Source organism: Stylophora pistillata, chromosome 1, assembly GCF_964205215.1.
Source record: "Stylophora pistillata chromosome 1, jaStyPist1.2, whole genome shotgun sequence".
Lineage (NCBI taxonomy): Eukaryota > Metazoa > Cnidaria > Anthozoa > Scleractinia > Pocilloporidae > Stylophora > Stylophora pistillata.
The window spans coordinates 33743509-33759738 of record NC_142519.1 but is presented as its reverse complement, the minus strand read 5'-3'; the positions used below and the strand labels follow the sequence as shown (position 1 = coordinate 33759738).

The window sequence follows — 16230 nt, the reverse complement described above, 5'->3', positions numbered from 1 at the left end:
TGTACTCCTGTCAAAAGTTCGCAGTAAAACAGTGCAAAACGACTCCAGTTACTTCCGTTTTCTGCATTTCCTGTTGTTTTTGTAGTTACTACTTTTCAGGTTCACTGTTTGTTGGATTGGGTTGTTATCAGAGAGTTCGTATTGAATGCAGCACAATTTCTTACCTTTCCTCGAATGCACTCGACTACTGTCTTGGTTATTAACGGGACATCCAAGCCTAGAAAATAACAACAAAAAAATCACACGACGCAAATAATGAAACAAAGATGTTAAGATTCAGATCGTGGTCGGATGCTCTACCCCCAAGCTATAAAGAACCCGATAACGAACTTCGCCAGTTAACACGTTTCTATGGGCGGATTCATGGTGACGTCATTGTTTACATTTTTGCTCATTTGCATACGGCTTTGCGTAAAGAAGGAAGCATGTTAGATACAAATTGACTTCAGGCAGCTAAAGAGCTAGAAAACCTAAGTACATGGTGAAATTTTTAGCTCTTTGGGTGTAACATTCAAGGAGAAATAGTCCATCAAAAACTGCAAAATTTTCTGGGTGGCATAAGCGCTAATGAGCTCATACATTCCATGTAAAATTTTGAGTTTTTAAACCCGTGTTGCACAAAAAGTATTCAATTCATCAGGCTCGTATTCATTGGCCGAGTTAATCGTACTTTGACCTTTCGATATTCAGAACTCATTTATTTTTAGCTCCATCAGAAACTGAATTGCTTATGCTAATGAGGCAAATATTGTAAACAAGGATTCCCCTCTAAGATAAGCAGCCTGCATGTTGCAATTTCAAATGCATTACACAAACAGTATTGTGCAAAAGTAATGCAGACGAGAATCGCCGAATTTCGTTTGAATTTTCATCGCACTTTCGAATTCGCGTAAAGATCGTCACCTGCAATTCGCGTCATTTCGCTAGAACAAAGAGCGATATTTCTTCGAAGTTTCGTACCGAACGAAAGTTTGCAATGAAAAGGTTGGGAAAGACGAACAATTCTACGTACCACATGCCTGATATACCTGTCATGTAATGAGCACGAAACAAGAGATCATAACATCTTGTCGCGAAAGATTTCAAACGCTCGCAATCCTGTGAACTGCGTCCTTTGTGTTTTGATTGGAGCCAAGATGCGTTTGACAGAATAAAATTGTGGATTACAGAAAGAAGTCGAAGTTGAGCAAATGTTTAGGAAGCATGCAGCAACAAATTAAGGAAAGCGTCTAAACAGAAGAGAATGGACTGCTAAACGTCGTTATCTAGCTTATAGATCTTTGCAAGCTCATGGAAATAGTTTTGATCTTATTAAAATTGGCCTTAATGAGTTTTCCCGTAATCAACACCGGTTGTAAAAATGCGTGTTATTAGTAACGCTTGTCTTGCTTCTCTTTGTGTTGAAATTTAAAGCTAAGAGGTTTGCACCGTTTTACAGTGGTTAACATGGTTTCATTCCTAGTTTTGAAGACGGGTTTTCGGGAATGTGGCTTCTACAGTTTTCTGCCGGATCTCACTTTAGTTAACTTCTTAGACGTGACCTTTGAAGTCGTGGCATCAAGGGGTCTAGCATTAGCGAGAGATTACCATGATACATATGATGCATGATCCTCGCAGTAGATAGCGCTATTTAAGCAATAGCGAAAATCAGACCTGAAAAAAATCAGGCCTGTACGGGACTCGAACCACTGACCTCTGCGATACTAGTGCAGCGCTCTACCAATTGAGCTAACAAGCCAACTGGGAGCAGGGCGTTAAGTTGATGCGTAATAAACCCGTGAAAGTGATAAATCAGATACAATGAAATACATGAAGTTCATACATTTTTGAACTGCGGTATTAGATACATATGATGCATGATCCTTGCAGTAGAGGACCATGCATCATATGTATCTAATCAACTTAATGATAATGCATCATATGTATCTAGATCATATGATCATGCATCATCTGAATCTAGATCAACTTAACGGCCTGCTCCCAGTTGGCTTGTTAGCTCAATTGGTAGAGCGCTGCACTAGTATCGCAGAGGTCAGTGGTTCGAGTCCCGTACAGGCCTGATTTTTTTCAGGTCTGATTTTCGCTATTGCTTAAATAGCGCTATCTACTGCGAGGATCATGCATCATATGTATCTAATGCCGCAGTTCAAAAATGTATGTACTTCATATATTTCATTGTATCAGATTAATAATAATAATAATAATAATAATAATAATAATAATAACTTTATTTATCCTGGTAAGAAACCGGTCAGTCGATCAAGATATAGATCGACTGGTATTAATCGGTGACCAGTAAAAAAGAATTACAAGCAATAAGAATTACAATTACAAATCTAAAATGTATAAATTATATATAAAAAATTACATTTAACTTGTACTAATATGATTTACGCTGTCCGTGTTTACGAGGTAAGTGAAAGTTCTGCCTTTAAAATGTGCGAGTGTTGTGAGCTCGCGAATCTCTCTTGGCAGTTTGTTCCAGGCACTCGCAGCCGAAAACTTAAACTAGGTCTGTCCACATTTGGTCTTAACTTGTGGTAGATCTAATAATGTTGGATCTCTAAAGGCTCGACAGTGTCTCTGTGATCGTTTCACTAAGTACCCTGTCAACTGCTTAGGGCAGTTGATGTTGTTAATTACCTTTTAAACATACTGTAGCTTGATGAAAAGGCGTCTACTGTGAAGTGATAATAGTTGTAATTTGGCGCGCATCTCCTGAGTACATGTTTTACGGTCAACATGCAATATTATTCGCATTACTTGGTTTTGCAGGCGCTCTAAACGTTGGGCATTCTCTTTGCTACATTCGCCCCATATAACACAACCATAGTCTAACAAAGGTAATACAGTCTGCTTGTAGATTCTGAGCAAAATATCGCGACTAAGAAAGGATGAAATTCTGTTAAGCAGTTTTAGTTTAGGGTAAACCCTAGATTGTATATAGGCTACATGTTTGCTCCATGTCAGACAATGATCGAGGTAAATTCCTAAGTACTTAAAGTAATCTGACTGTTCCATTGGTTTTCCATTGAGGATAATCTGTAACGCTCGGGTGTTTTTAACAGCATGCTTTGATCCAATCAACATAGCCTTGCATTTCTTGTGATTACTGATTAAACCGTTCTGATTCCACCATGTTGCAGTACTTTCTAGATCTTTGTTGACACGTTTTTCTGCAGCACTTACATCTTTTGCGCTGGCGTGGATTTCTGTGTCGTCGGCGTATAGTACTACTTCGCTATCTGTGCAGGTGTCGGTGATACCGTTGATATGGATGTTGAATAATGTAGGTCCTAGAACCGAACCTTGCGGAACTCCGTGCGTGATTAAACGACGTTCGGACTCGACACTTCCGTATGACACGAATTGGTTTCTTCCCTGTAGGTAACTTTTGAACCATTCAAGTTCGTTTCCAGTGACACCGTGTTTTGACAGTTTACTGATCAAGATGTTGTGTTCAATTACGTCGAAAGCTTTTCTTAGGTCTAAGAAAGTACAGAAACTTTTTCACCCCTGTCAATGGCGAATTTCCATGAATCAACGGCTACGATGAGCGCAACTGTGGTAGACGAGTACCTGGCATATGCAAATTGATGGTCAGTGATGAGGCCGGTGTCTACTGTAAAACCTTGAAGATCAGTGTTGGCAAACGATTCAAGCACTTTTGAGATACAGGGAAGAATGGATATTGGTCTGTAATTATCACGTTCGGTCTGGAGCCCCCCTTTAAACAAGGGAGTTACTCTTGCCGTTTTCCAAATGGACGGAAAGCGGCCGCTTCTGAAAGATGTGTTGAATAACTTAGCTACAACATTGCTGATGTATGGTGCAGCAGTCCTGATGACTTTAGCTGGAATGGTGTCTGCACCTGTGGCCTTTGATATGTCCATGGTTCGTAGAGCCTTGAAAACGTCGTTTTCACTCACGGCGCGAAAATTGAAGCTGTGACTGGGAAACGCTAAAGGGCCCGTCTGTTGTAGCTCGGCAGGGTAACCGAGGGATTGTTGACTGGCTAACAGTGAGGAAGCAATTGTTGCAAAATATTCGTTTAGTGAATTAGCGATGTCATGTTTGTCGATTAGCTCTTTACAATCGACTACTAACTTGTCGATCTCAGTGCGGTTTTTCCTGGAGGGAAAAACTAGACGTACTGTGTCCCAAAAGGCCTTGGGCTTGCTGCGGTTTTCCTCGAGCTTGTTTTTGAAATAATTCTTCCGGACTTTTCTGTTTATAGCGGTGACTCTGTTTCGAAGGAATTTATATTCATTCCAATCCGCAGACAGTCGTGACTTTCTTGCCCTCTTGTGTACTTGATCGCGCGTTCTCATGAGTTTAAGAACACTACTGTCAAGCCACGGGTGCGTCTGTCTACGAATACGCTTCTTCTTTAGCGGAAAATGTTGGTCAATCAAAGATTTCATCACCGATTCCCAGGCTGAACACATGTCGTCAACGTCGTTCAAAGAGTCAATCAGGCACCATGGAGCTTGCTTCAGGTTAGCTATAAAATCATTTACATTTTTGTCTTTCCAGGAGCGCGTTGTTATGATACGATGTTTGTCCGGGCGAGTCGCTGAGCCATGTATAACACCGTAGATGGGATAATGGTCGCTGAAAGCAATATTGATTGCACCTGCTTTTTTAAACAATCCAGGTGTTGAGGTGATTAACACATCAATGAGGGTGCTTGTTGTCGAAGTCACACGTGTTGGTTCTTTTATCAGTTGTTCAAGCTGATTGACTATGGTAAATCCCAGCAGTCTCTCTGTCTGCCTTGAGTTATTAAAGACGTCACAGTTGAGATCACCGATGACAATGACTTCCAAATTGTTTTTAGTCGCATCCCTCATAACATCATCTAAATAGTTAAAAACCTCGAGGGATTCGTCTGGAGCCCTGTAAACGCATCCAATTAAATATTTCACTTTATGCCGAAGTGATTACCATGACTTGGGAAATATTTCACGTATTTTCTTTTTTCCACACGAACTGGATTGTAATGGAAAGCAATTAAGAGCAAATGTGCCCAAAAAAATCTAACATTTTCAAAAAAAAATGGTGCCAACAGCCAAAAAATCGATTCGGCTCATATTCTCAAGTTAGGTTGGCCTAAGAGTGAAACAAACCACTGGATACTTCGTTTGGCTGAATATCGATTTATTTTCGAGAAAATCGATAATAACTGAATTTCGCCAAAATGTGGCTTTTGAGGCTCAAAATTTCAGACGCATCTCGGAGCGTCGCGTCACAAAATGAACTAGACGCTTGAGGAGCGTTAACTCGGGCCTCTTTTATAGCCATGGCATTCACACCAAACACGAATACAATTATAACATAGCTTGTAAATTCGTGCAATCAAATTCAATTGCGCGAGCGTGCTTCAATTTTCCATTGTGCACGCTGGTGACGTCGCAAACAAATGCCTCGCGAAAAAAATTTTTTCTCGCGAGTGACTTCGGCATTTTTCATTAAAAAACGGGAAAACTTCGGCTGTTCCGAAAACGCGGAGTGCGGAGTTAAAAAAAAGAATTAAAAAAAAAAAATTAAAAGAATAATTAAATACATAAATAAACTAGAAATAGAAATTTAAGAAATAAAAATAATAATTATTAAAAATTCACGCTGCCTGAAGTGGACTGTTCATAAGGTGTATTTGACTCAAGATTTTCATAGTTAGCAGTTCACTTTTACGGAAAAAAAAAAAGGAAAGAACAGTCCAGATTTGACCATGTATAGAAAATGCGAGAAATTACACCTTCGGTTTTGCTGGAAAGCCGTATTGCCTCGCTCCGACGAAGGGCTAACGCTCGAGACGTCAGCTTTTGTAATTGTTACGGTGGCCAATTTACCATTTCAACTTTGTTGATATATCCAAATTATTTCGTTACCCCCACCGACGCAGCCCCAAACAGTTTCTTTAGCAACTATCAGCCTTTTTCCAAAAATAAACTGCCCTCCAAAGGATTTTTTTGGATTTTTAAATATACGAAACAGGAGTAAACAATCATTTAACCTCGTTCGTGATTTTGAAAATATATCATAATTAAATGTATCATGGTATTTTTATAATCAATGTTAAAGGTGGATAAAGCTCATATTAGGTCAAAAAGAGCAAAATATCTGCAAATGGCAGAGCCGATCACTTCAGATGTGCCGTTAGAGAAAAATGCAGTGTTGGGATTCTTGTTTATTTCAAAGCTGTATTAAAGTTAAAACTGGAAGACCACAACCTTCACTGAAAATTTTGTATTAGCCGACGTTCAACAGATTTTTACTTACACCACTTCTTTCCCAGAGCCTACCATGCCTTATTAAGTTACTCGTGCCGCTAGTAAGACTACGACCCAAGTAGTGCGTTTTCATATTCCCTTTTATTTATCACTGGCAGCGGTCCAAAAGCTCACGTCTGGGACTATTACCATTCATTCTGCGTATCTCGAAACTCAAGAAAAGCCTAGAGTAATCACTACACCAACTGATACAGCAGACTCGAGTGCGTGTCGGTATGCCTTAGGACTTGAAATAGAAAAGAGGTTGACAATATTCCATGGGTATGGGGCTCTGCTCCACGCGCGTGGGAGCCCCGCTAAAATACATGTTGGCCGAGCGTTAAGGTGGCCCGTACTAGTTTCCTCGCGCGGGGAACAGATAACTATTGCGTCACGCGCGAGAGGAACGTGCGAAAGAAGCGCGAGATTAAAAGACGAAAATTTAAAACAAAGATGGCGGCGCGAGGACTTTTTTCTACTTATGTGAGAAGTTTACCTAAGAGCTTGTATTTGATGTGTTGAACGGCCACTGTGAATGCAGGAGATAGTAACTAAAATAAAGAAGACTATTTTCGGAGAAGTAAAGGTTGCTTCACTTCACATTTAAAAGAAATATTCAACCGATATGAAATCTTGCGAAGGCGAAAAAAGAACTCAATTGAAGGATAATCTACCTGAAGTGGAAGACTTTGAAACTTCAAGGAAAATAATATGATTTATTAAAAACTCGATCATTGGATAATGCAATTCAAGACTTTTTATTGGCTTAGCTATTGTGGCATATGAGCCAATATACCATAATCTACAAATATGGTAAGCGTACGCGTCAGGTTAAAATCAAAAGGCAGCTAAAAAATTTAAGATTTGGTAAGATTTGTCTAATATCTTGGGGACGTTTTTAATAAAACAATTATTCCACTCGCGCTTTTTGGATATGAGATGATTATAGCCAACTCGGCGCTACGCGCCTCGTTGGCTATCTATCATCTCATATCCAATGCGCGCTCGTGGAATTGTTAAATAGCCAGAAGTCATGCGTGGGATTTTTAAGATGAGCCTGGGAGGCTGTCTTTGACGGCTGTTTAATGATTTTCTTAGCAGTAAACGTCTGTAAACATCAGATCGTAGGTGCTCGTAGGTGCTCGCGCGAGCACACGCAATTGTCAGCGGTAGCTACAACAGATCATGAACAAATGTCGATCTTAGAGAATCCAGATTTTTAAATGCGCGAGAACGCGCGTGGAAATTAATAACCTCCCGAAAGCTATTGCATGAAAATAAGTCAGGTGACCCCTTCTATTTATTGTTCCAATATGATAATAACGTCGAAAGGAATCATCGAAAAAAAAAATAGAAAATTCTTCGGAAGGAAATTTGCGATGTATGAAAATTGCCTTTTTTCTAGACTTTCTGAAATTCCGCGCCGTAGAATTTTTTAAAAATCTTTGTGCATTTTCCTTTTCAAGTGCCAAAAGCAATCACTGAAAAAAATCATGGGGTCACCGGGTTAGTTTTCGAATTATTTAAGCCTCAAGCTAAAAAATGCGTCTTAATACGCCTCTGAAAGCGTTGCCATGGAAACTGCTAGCGACGAAATGACACCTATTTTTGGATAACCAATTATTATACAATGCAACCCCGTAAAAGTGTTCAACTGGCATTGGTTAGTCTTTCTGTTGTATTCTTTCAAGGTTACAAACCATCAAAAATATGAAAATCGGTACAAGCCACCTTAAGGTGGCTCGTACTAGTTTCCTCGCGCGGGGAACAGATAACTCTTGCGTCACGCGCGCGAGAAACGCGCGAAAGAAGCGCGAGTTTAAAAGACGAAAATTTACAACAAAGATGGCGGCGCGAGGATTTTTTTCTACTTTTGTGAGAAGTTCACCTAAGAGTGTGTATTTGATGTGTTGAGCGGCCACTGTGAATGCTGGAGATAGAAACTAAGATAAAAAGACGATTTTCGGAGAAAAAGAGGTTGCTTTACTTCACATCTAAAAGAAATAATCAACCGATATGAAATCTTGCAACGACGAAAAATGAAGAACTCAAGTGAGGGATAATCTACCTGAAGTGGAAGAAGACTTTGAAACTTAAAGGAAAATAATATGATATAGCCAGAAGTCGTGTGTAGGATTTTTAAGATGAGCCCGGGAGGCTGTCTTTGACAGCTGTTTAATGATTTTCTTAGCAGTAAACGTCTGTAAACATCAGATCGTAGGCGCTCGCACGAGCACACGCAATTGTCAGCGGTAGCTATAACAGATCATGAGCAAATGCCGATCTTATGGAATCCAGATTTTTAAATGCGCGAGAACGCGCGTGGAAATTGCTAAACTCACGAAAGCTATTGCATGAAAACAAGTCCGGTGACCCCTTCTTATTGTTCCAATATGATAATAACGTCGGAAAAAATCGTCAGAAAAAAAAAATAGAAAATTCTACGGAAGGAAATTTGCGATGTGTAAAAATTGCCTTTTTTCTAGATTTTCTGAAATTCCGCTCCGTAAAATTTTTTAAAAATCTTGGTGCATTTTCCTTTTCAAGTGCCAAAAGCAATCACTGAAAAAAAATCACGGGGTCACCGGGTTAGTTTTCGAATTATTTAAGCCACAAGCTAAAAAATGCGTCTGAATAAGCATATGAAAGCGTTGCCATGGAAACTGCTAGCGACGAAATGACACCTATTTTTGGATAACCAATGATTAAATAATTCAACCCCGTAAAAGTGTTCAACTGGCCTTGGTCAGTCTTTCTGTTGTACTCTTTCAAAGTTACAAACATCAAAAAGATGAAAACCGGTACGAGCCACCTTAATTGTACTGATTTTGTATATTTGAAACAGTGGCTTTGAAAGAATCAACCCAACTAGTAAGTTATTTGGTACTCTTGTCGGTGAGGCTAGCCAAGTAAGAAGTCATTTATCCCTCTCAAATACGGTCGGGTTCAAAGCCATCAATGATTTACACGGCGACATATTATAAAGTGTAGATGATGCGTAAAGATACATTATAGGCCTGTTGTCTGATCAGAACAGAATTTTCACGCCTACTGCGTAAAAGCTAACATCTATACTTTTCTAGAGAAAAAGAGCAAGCAAAGCCATGTTGTGCTTAATCTGGCCTTCCAAGTTAATTAAATTTAAGAAGTAAATGACTTCTTCCTATAGACGGCCTAAAAAACACTCCCTTGTTTAGCTATAGCAGATCAGCAAGGTACGTCAGTAATCTGTTAGATTTTCCGACAGGGCGTGGGTCTTTTAGCAGGCAGGGAGTTCAAGGTTTTACATTAGATATTTGGTTATTGAAGAAACATCTAGTTCAAGCGCAGTGCAGATCTCCCGTAGGATCCCAAAGGAAAACTTTGACAACTTGGACTGGCACGCGATTTCACAAATGTTGTATTTGTCATACCATGATCAATGACCATGATAAAGTACCATGATAAAATACCATGATACATTTAATTAGAATACATTTAATCACGAAATGTTTCGTATATTTAAAACAAAACCTAAGTTCCTGAAGCCACGTGTTTCACAGCACAATTGTTCTGTTTTTGCGAAGTTGTCGATTTCAGTTGATCTCATTTTGAATTAATTAGTGTTGTTCCACCCACGAGAAACACGTTTCTGAACCAGCAAAATTCCGCTTACATCTGGTTTGCAGTTCGGTTGAAGACTAACATTTAAGCAAAGATCTCTTACTTGAAGTAATTAAAGCCTCTCTTTCAACGAAATGGGAATAGAGAAACCTCGAATCAAAAACCCCGAGATACGCTTTGTGAGCAATCATTATTAGGAGGCGTTGACTATCCTTCCTAGTAATATCGCTATTGTGAGGGAGATGCAACAATTTCAGGACTGCAATCCTCGGAAACGTGGAGGGTAAGAGCATATTATGTTAAATAAGCAGTAGATTGGACGTAAAATGCGAAAAAATTGAGTTTGCGTGAGTATGTGTACATTTTCGACTAATTGACGACGCCGTCGAATCAGCGCATTTTATCCAACTTCAAAATTTGATTAAATCGCCCCGAATCATTTCCCGAACAAACCCTTTGACATCCAAACGAACTACCTTCCCCCTTCTGAAACCCAGATTTCCGGTTAATTATTTTGTATAGCACATAATTAAATCACGGGCTACTTCTTACCTATTTTAAATCTAGTTGGAAGTAGGTCGTATAAATTCAATTAGATTGTGTAAATAAATGGTCAAGAATTGCTCAAAATACAATCAACATATGTTTTGATGTTGTTTTTCAATATTTGGTACTTTTTTATCAATTCTGTTTTTTTTTTCATTTTGTGACGCGACGCTCCGAGATGCGTCTGAAATTTTGAACCTCAAAAGCCACATTTTGGCGGAATTCAGTTATTATCGATTTTCTCGAAAATAAAGGGTGTGGACAAAACCTGGCCTTGGCCATGGCCTACCCTGTGGCCTACCCTGTGGCCTACCCTGTGGCCTACCCTGTGGCCTACCCTGTGGCCTACCCTGTGGCCTACCGGTGGTAAGATTTCTAAAAGGATAGCATTGCTGGAAACCTTTCAACGTTTTCCTGAGTACTGTCTTATCAACGACTTTCTTCTACTTTTTTGGCGGCCACATTCCGATCAAAATTTCTTATCCTTCTGACAGAATAAGGAAATCGAGGAACAGAAGCCGGTTAAACGCAACTTTTGGGCAAACATCATCATATCAGCTCTCCTTTCAAATTAGTGCATTACTGGCCGTTTCTTTGGAAAAGCAAGTAAAGTTTGCGAAATGTTTACGACGGCGATGCGTGCGTGTCCCGGGGTGCTCGTTGCAAATTCAATACTCTACAGCACTTGAGGGCACTTAAAAAATTGGCCTGGCGCGTAATTTTTGCGTTTTCTTACCTGGATATGCATGCTCTCCAATATAACGCCGTTCATTACATTTTTACACCAGCACTCCACTATATGTTACCAACTGACAGCCTGCATCATAAAGCCGCCATTTTGATTATCCTCTGCGACCACGCAATATTGGCCCCTCCTCTCCCCTCCCCCTTAACCTACCGTTATAGTTGAATGCTGTGATATTTGCAGTGTTTCGTTCCCTCGGACGTTGAAAATCGTGTTAGCGACCTCTTAGTATACCCTTTTTAGAGACAGATAATTGTACAAAAGCGTATTCGTTCGACTCTTACTGATTTCATTTTTATGTTCTTAAAAGTCTGACCACCGGTAGGCCATAGGGTAGGCCACAGGGTAGGCCATGGTCTAGGCCAGGTTTTGTTCACACCCAAAATAAATCGATATTCAGCCAAACGAAGTATGCAGTGGTTTATTTCCCATTGAGACCTACTTGAAAAATATGGGCGAAATTGATTTTTCAGCCGTTGCCACCAAATGTTTGACCATTGGTAACCTTCACTCTTAATTGTAAAGAATGCAAAGAATTAAGTAATATAGGTTTCTCAAGTAAGGTTTGCAGTGATATATATATTTTGGCCACTTTGCATTCAAACTCGATCCGATCCATTGCTCAGTTCATCGCCATAGTAGTTGCAGTTTTACAACGTTCCATTTTTGCTTCTAAAAAGTAATTGAATGTATCCCCTTCTATCAAAAGTGCTTGCTTCAGATTATCCTTTCTTATTCTGATGCACTGCATTCACTCGAAATGGACGAGACGCAAACTCAAGAACAGGATTTACGAATATTTGTCTACATTTAACGGCATCGGGGAATCTCAGCGGCTATGATCGTCGTAAATGTTTTAGCTTGATGAAGGCCTTGGAGGGCGCCCAGTACAACTCCTTGTTCAGTGTAAACATGAGTACATCTGAATCTTGAGAGAAAGTAATCGGGATGAGAAACGCATCGAAACAAAGGAAATCACAAGGTTGCTAACGTTGCAGTTTGGTTGGAGACTAGATCACAGCTGGAAAGTCCATGAGTTATGAGGTAGTTAACTTCCACAAACAAGGTGTTTGCGTGAATAATGGAGCGCGAATTTTCTCTGAAAAGTTCACCGCGAATTTTCGGGAGGAACAAACGTTCTCTCGAAATTTCGAGATTTACTAATGTCCCCAGTGAATTGATCCACGAAATTTGGGATAATTTTTAACAATTGCTGCCTCGAAAACTCCCGAAAATTTCGTTTCGAACCAAAGTTCATCAATAAGCCAGGAATTTCGTCGAATTTCGTCGACAGGTGTTTGCATTACTTTTGCACAATACTGTAGTAAACAAAATTTGAAAACTTTAAGTCTGAACGGCGAAGTAAAGATTTTGATGAAAGAGAGACCATCGCAGTTAATTTACGTATCTAAACTAAAGGTGAAAATAACGCTGATCATCCTATCAACCCAAGTCCCTATAGCTCCACAGCTAACTTGGTTAGAGCCCTGTATGGTTACAGCTCTTTCCAAGGCGGCGTTTTTTTGACAAGGTAATGAGTCTCTGAGGCCCAGTGGTAGAGCATTCGAGCGCGGAATCCGAATGTCTGGGGTTCTTTTCCTCGTGGGGACTCAGAATTTTTCCTTTGTCCCACGCTCGTTACTAGACGAAAAACATCGTCCTACAATGGACTTGTTGTACTACTACAATAGAGCTTAGTGTGTCAAAGTGAAGTCAAGAACTGCGTATTTCTTTAGATGCTATAAATGTTTGACACCCATGGCAACTGTAAAAGAGTTAACCCTTGGTTTATTTATCACAAAATATGTAAGTACAGACCATATGAACATGTAATAACCAAATGGTAACACACCCACCAGCACTACTTGCTAACTCCAAACATTTCTGTCTTTCTTTCATCTCCACAATATCTGCAAGATATGTTTAAAGTTATGATTACTTTTACTGTACTAAACCTCTACTTTTCCAAATGCTCATTTGATAGAAGTAAAAAGTAAAGTAAAAATAATTTACCTTCTAAAAAGTATGCATAGGTTTCTATTTGAATTTCTGCTGGCAGAGTAGCAACATAAGTTGCTACCAAGTCAATTTGTTTCTCTTCAATTAGCGTCTTGAAGAGAAAAAAGATTATCAACATTTGATTGTAATACAAGCAGTTTGTAAAACCATAACATAGTGTAGGACGACAGAGAGAACAAAAAAACAATTACTGACAATAGAAGGTAAAAGCCTGAGATCATCTATGAGATAAAATGGCTAGATTCCCCATAATTAAAAAGATACAGCAGGGAATGACAAGCTCAATCATCTTTCATAACTGTATCCTGAAAAGGCAAACAATGTTGTTGATTGTGTTGTTTGCGTTGCACCATAGCCCTTTAGACATACGAGATAATGACCAAGCGTGAAAAGCCGAGTTCTTTTTTGCGTTTTTACGGATCTCAACTTCGTCTCGGTCCATTAAAACGCAAAAAAAAAAAAAAAAAAAGAAGGAAAACGAAGCTAATATCCAGCCATCTTGACCAAACAAGCTTGATCAATAAAGGATTTATAGAGCAAAAAGGTTTCGCTTTATTGAAAATAAAGAATGACTTGTTTATTTAGAGAGCCGGGGAAGAAGGCCAACTTAGCAGAATGAACCCGCGAAAATCGTTTATGTTTTCTTGGTTTTGACTGTCTTCTGCCACTTTTAGCGACTCTATCGCCAACACTGTCCAAAAATTAGGGGCTTTGGAATATTTTTCTAGCGCGGGATCAAAGCGGGCAATACCGAGGAGGCAAGATGGGCCCATCTTTCCCGCTCGGGTAGCCAATCAGAGCGCAGGATTCGCTTCATATTGCATAACGGATACTTCCTTTCAGAAACTAATAACCTTAGTTTTACCCTTGAAGAAAACCTGGGAAGAAAAACACTTTTCCTATGGGTAGTTGATTCACCGAAAAAAGGCCAGTTCATAGTACCGGTACACATTGCTAGACCACTAAATATAAAATTTTTTAACATCACTGTTCAAAATACAGTCACGCAAGCATCAACAAGACAATATTTCACGCTGCCTCCATTGCTTGAACTCAAGAAGTGACGCGTTGGGCAAATTTAGCTTCATCTAAAACCATTTATAAAAGAGAAGTACACACCTGCACATAAGCTTTTAAGATGGACACACATTTATCCAAATCAGTCTGTCAGGACACAAGCGAAAAGAGAAAAGTCAACGAGTCTTTGAGACACGTCACTTATAAACTTGGAAAATTAATGAGGAGAAAAGCCATCCGTAATCCAGTCACTTAAGTAGGGCTACGTATACGTTGAAAGTAGTTTTAATATGTGCAGATAGGAAACTGCAAACACTGTCCATACTGTAACCTAATTCAGCCATTGTTTCAATAAAATATTTCAATCAATCGGTTAACAAGTGTAACTGATAGAAATGGAAGGCTCATCCTATAAGATAAAGAAATCAACTCTTGAGTTATTCATAAGTAAGCGCAACTGATGGTCCGTTTGAAATAATTGAGTCAAATGTCCATTGTTGCTTTAAAATATTCTACAAAAGTTGCTTTTGTGCTTAGGAGAATGCTTGACATCCAATTAAATTTAGATTGTGTTTGTGGAACGGGATTACAACCAGAATAGAGAAAAGTAAAGAAGCAGCATTGAAAAGCAAAACTATACTGAATTCAAGCTAATCAGCCGATGAGAAAGTACATGTTAAAGTGCAATTCACTGATCTTTGATTACTACTTATTACAACACAGATCGTTACTAATCTGCCTGCCTTCTCTGAAAATAGATGTCAAAAATGAGGAAAGAAATGCAGTCCTAATACAGACGTGGGCAAGATTTTAAGGGTCAAACCTCTGACTCGATTCCAGCTGATCGTAGAAACAAAACAAGATGGGCCTAGAAAACAAACAAATTTACATGTTTCATTCTAATCAACTCTTGGTAATTTTAATCCATTGTCACTCCGACGAGTAATCCACTTTAAAAATGACTATAGTAAGTTTGCTTGATTCTTACCATGAACCGTAGTATTTGGGCTTTAGGTTTCTCCCCCTTTTCAAGCCAGCTGTGCATTTTTTCAATCAAACCTTAATCATAAGAGAAGAGCATTAAATTGAGTATCCTTTTCCCCAGTGATTCTAAATAAAAGTCTAAATAAAGCATTATTCAGAGCAAAGACCCCAGCAAAGTGTAGACCATGTTAGCACTCCTAACATGGCTCTCATAATATCCAGATACAGTCCATGAGTATGAGGAACTTGTCTTTAACAGATAATCATAATCAAAATACCAGGAGTTGAAAAATTTTACACATGCATAATACTTACCAGTTGTGTCATTTAATATTATATGCTTCTGTATGACATGATGGAACTCCCCTGCTTGATGTTTGATGGTCTGACATAAAAATTAGTTCATTAATCAAACTGAACTGAAGAACAAAATTGTAAACATTTAAACTAAAAAATTACAAACAAACCTCTTTTGGGCAAGCATGGAGTTCATCAAATATTTTCTCTGGATTCAGCCTAGAAAAAGACCAGGTAGACTGTCAGATAGAAACTCACTCAGCCTCTGCATTCTGGAGGGTGCAATAGGCATTAATTTAGTGTCACTCTTCAGCTTTCTTCAAACTCAATCACGATCAATAAGTAAGCAGTCTCATACTAAAGCCCCTACCTAGTTTTCTACATTCTTAGCCACTCAACTCTCAAGATCAGAGCTAGTTGCCACACCTCTGCTCACCAAAAACAAGTTGCACAGTGATTAATTAGTATTATTTTTATGAATATGAGAACATTCTTAAATCGGTTGAGGTCATTACAGTTCACTTTCAAGGCCAGAGAAAAAACTTGATGCTAAAAGTACACTTTTGGTCGTAAGGTGTTTTAACTTTCACAGCGCAGTGAGGTGGAACTAAGAAACCTCTCTTTAGTTAAAACCCCCCAGAAACAGACAATTGTTGCGGTGCTTAAAACGTCATACAGTCTTCATGAGCAACAACGAAGGATCAAAGAACAGGAATATTTTAATTTTTATTTATTTTATTTTTTTCC

At 39.0% G+C, this 16230-nt stretch overlaps 1 protein-coding gene across 5 annotated transcripts in view; it reads right to left on the bottom strand.

Moving 5' to 3' along the window:
• Window positions 1-16230, bottom strand: part of LOC111323713 (nuclear pore complex protein Nup107) — an 80221-nt gene that overhangs the window by 6000 nt on the left and 57991 nt on the right. For 4 of the 5 annotated variants that reach the window (XR_015998597.1, XM_022927132.2, XM_088752864.1 and 1 more), the window contains 8 exons: window positions 15654-15702; window positions 15502-15571; window positions 15191-15261; window positions 15026-15070; window positions 14305-14349; window positions 13180-13276; window positions 13023-13076; window positions 165-217 (listed from right to left, as the gene is read on the bottom strand). Coding sequence is in view for 4 of the 5 variants with exons in the window: in XM_022927132.2 (XP_022782867.1) it covers window positions 165-217; window positions 13023-13076; window positions 13180-13276; window positions 14305-14349; window positions 15026-15070; window positions 15191-15261; window positions 15502-15571; window positions 15654-15702 (484 nt within the window). In the remaining variant the exon portion in view is untranslated. Of the gene's footprint in view, window positions 1-164; window positions 218-2210; window positions 12095-13022; window positions 13077-13179; window positions 13277-14304; window positions 14350-15025; window positions 15071-15190; window positions 15262-15501; window positions 15572-15653; window positions 15703-16230 lie in introns of those variants that run through there. The other variant, XM_088752874.1, reaches the window with a different exon arrangement.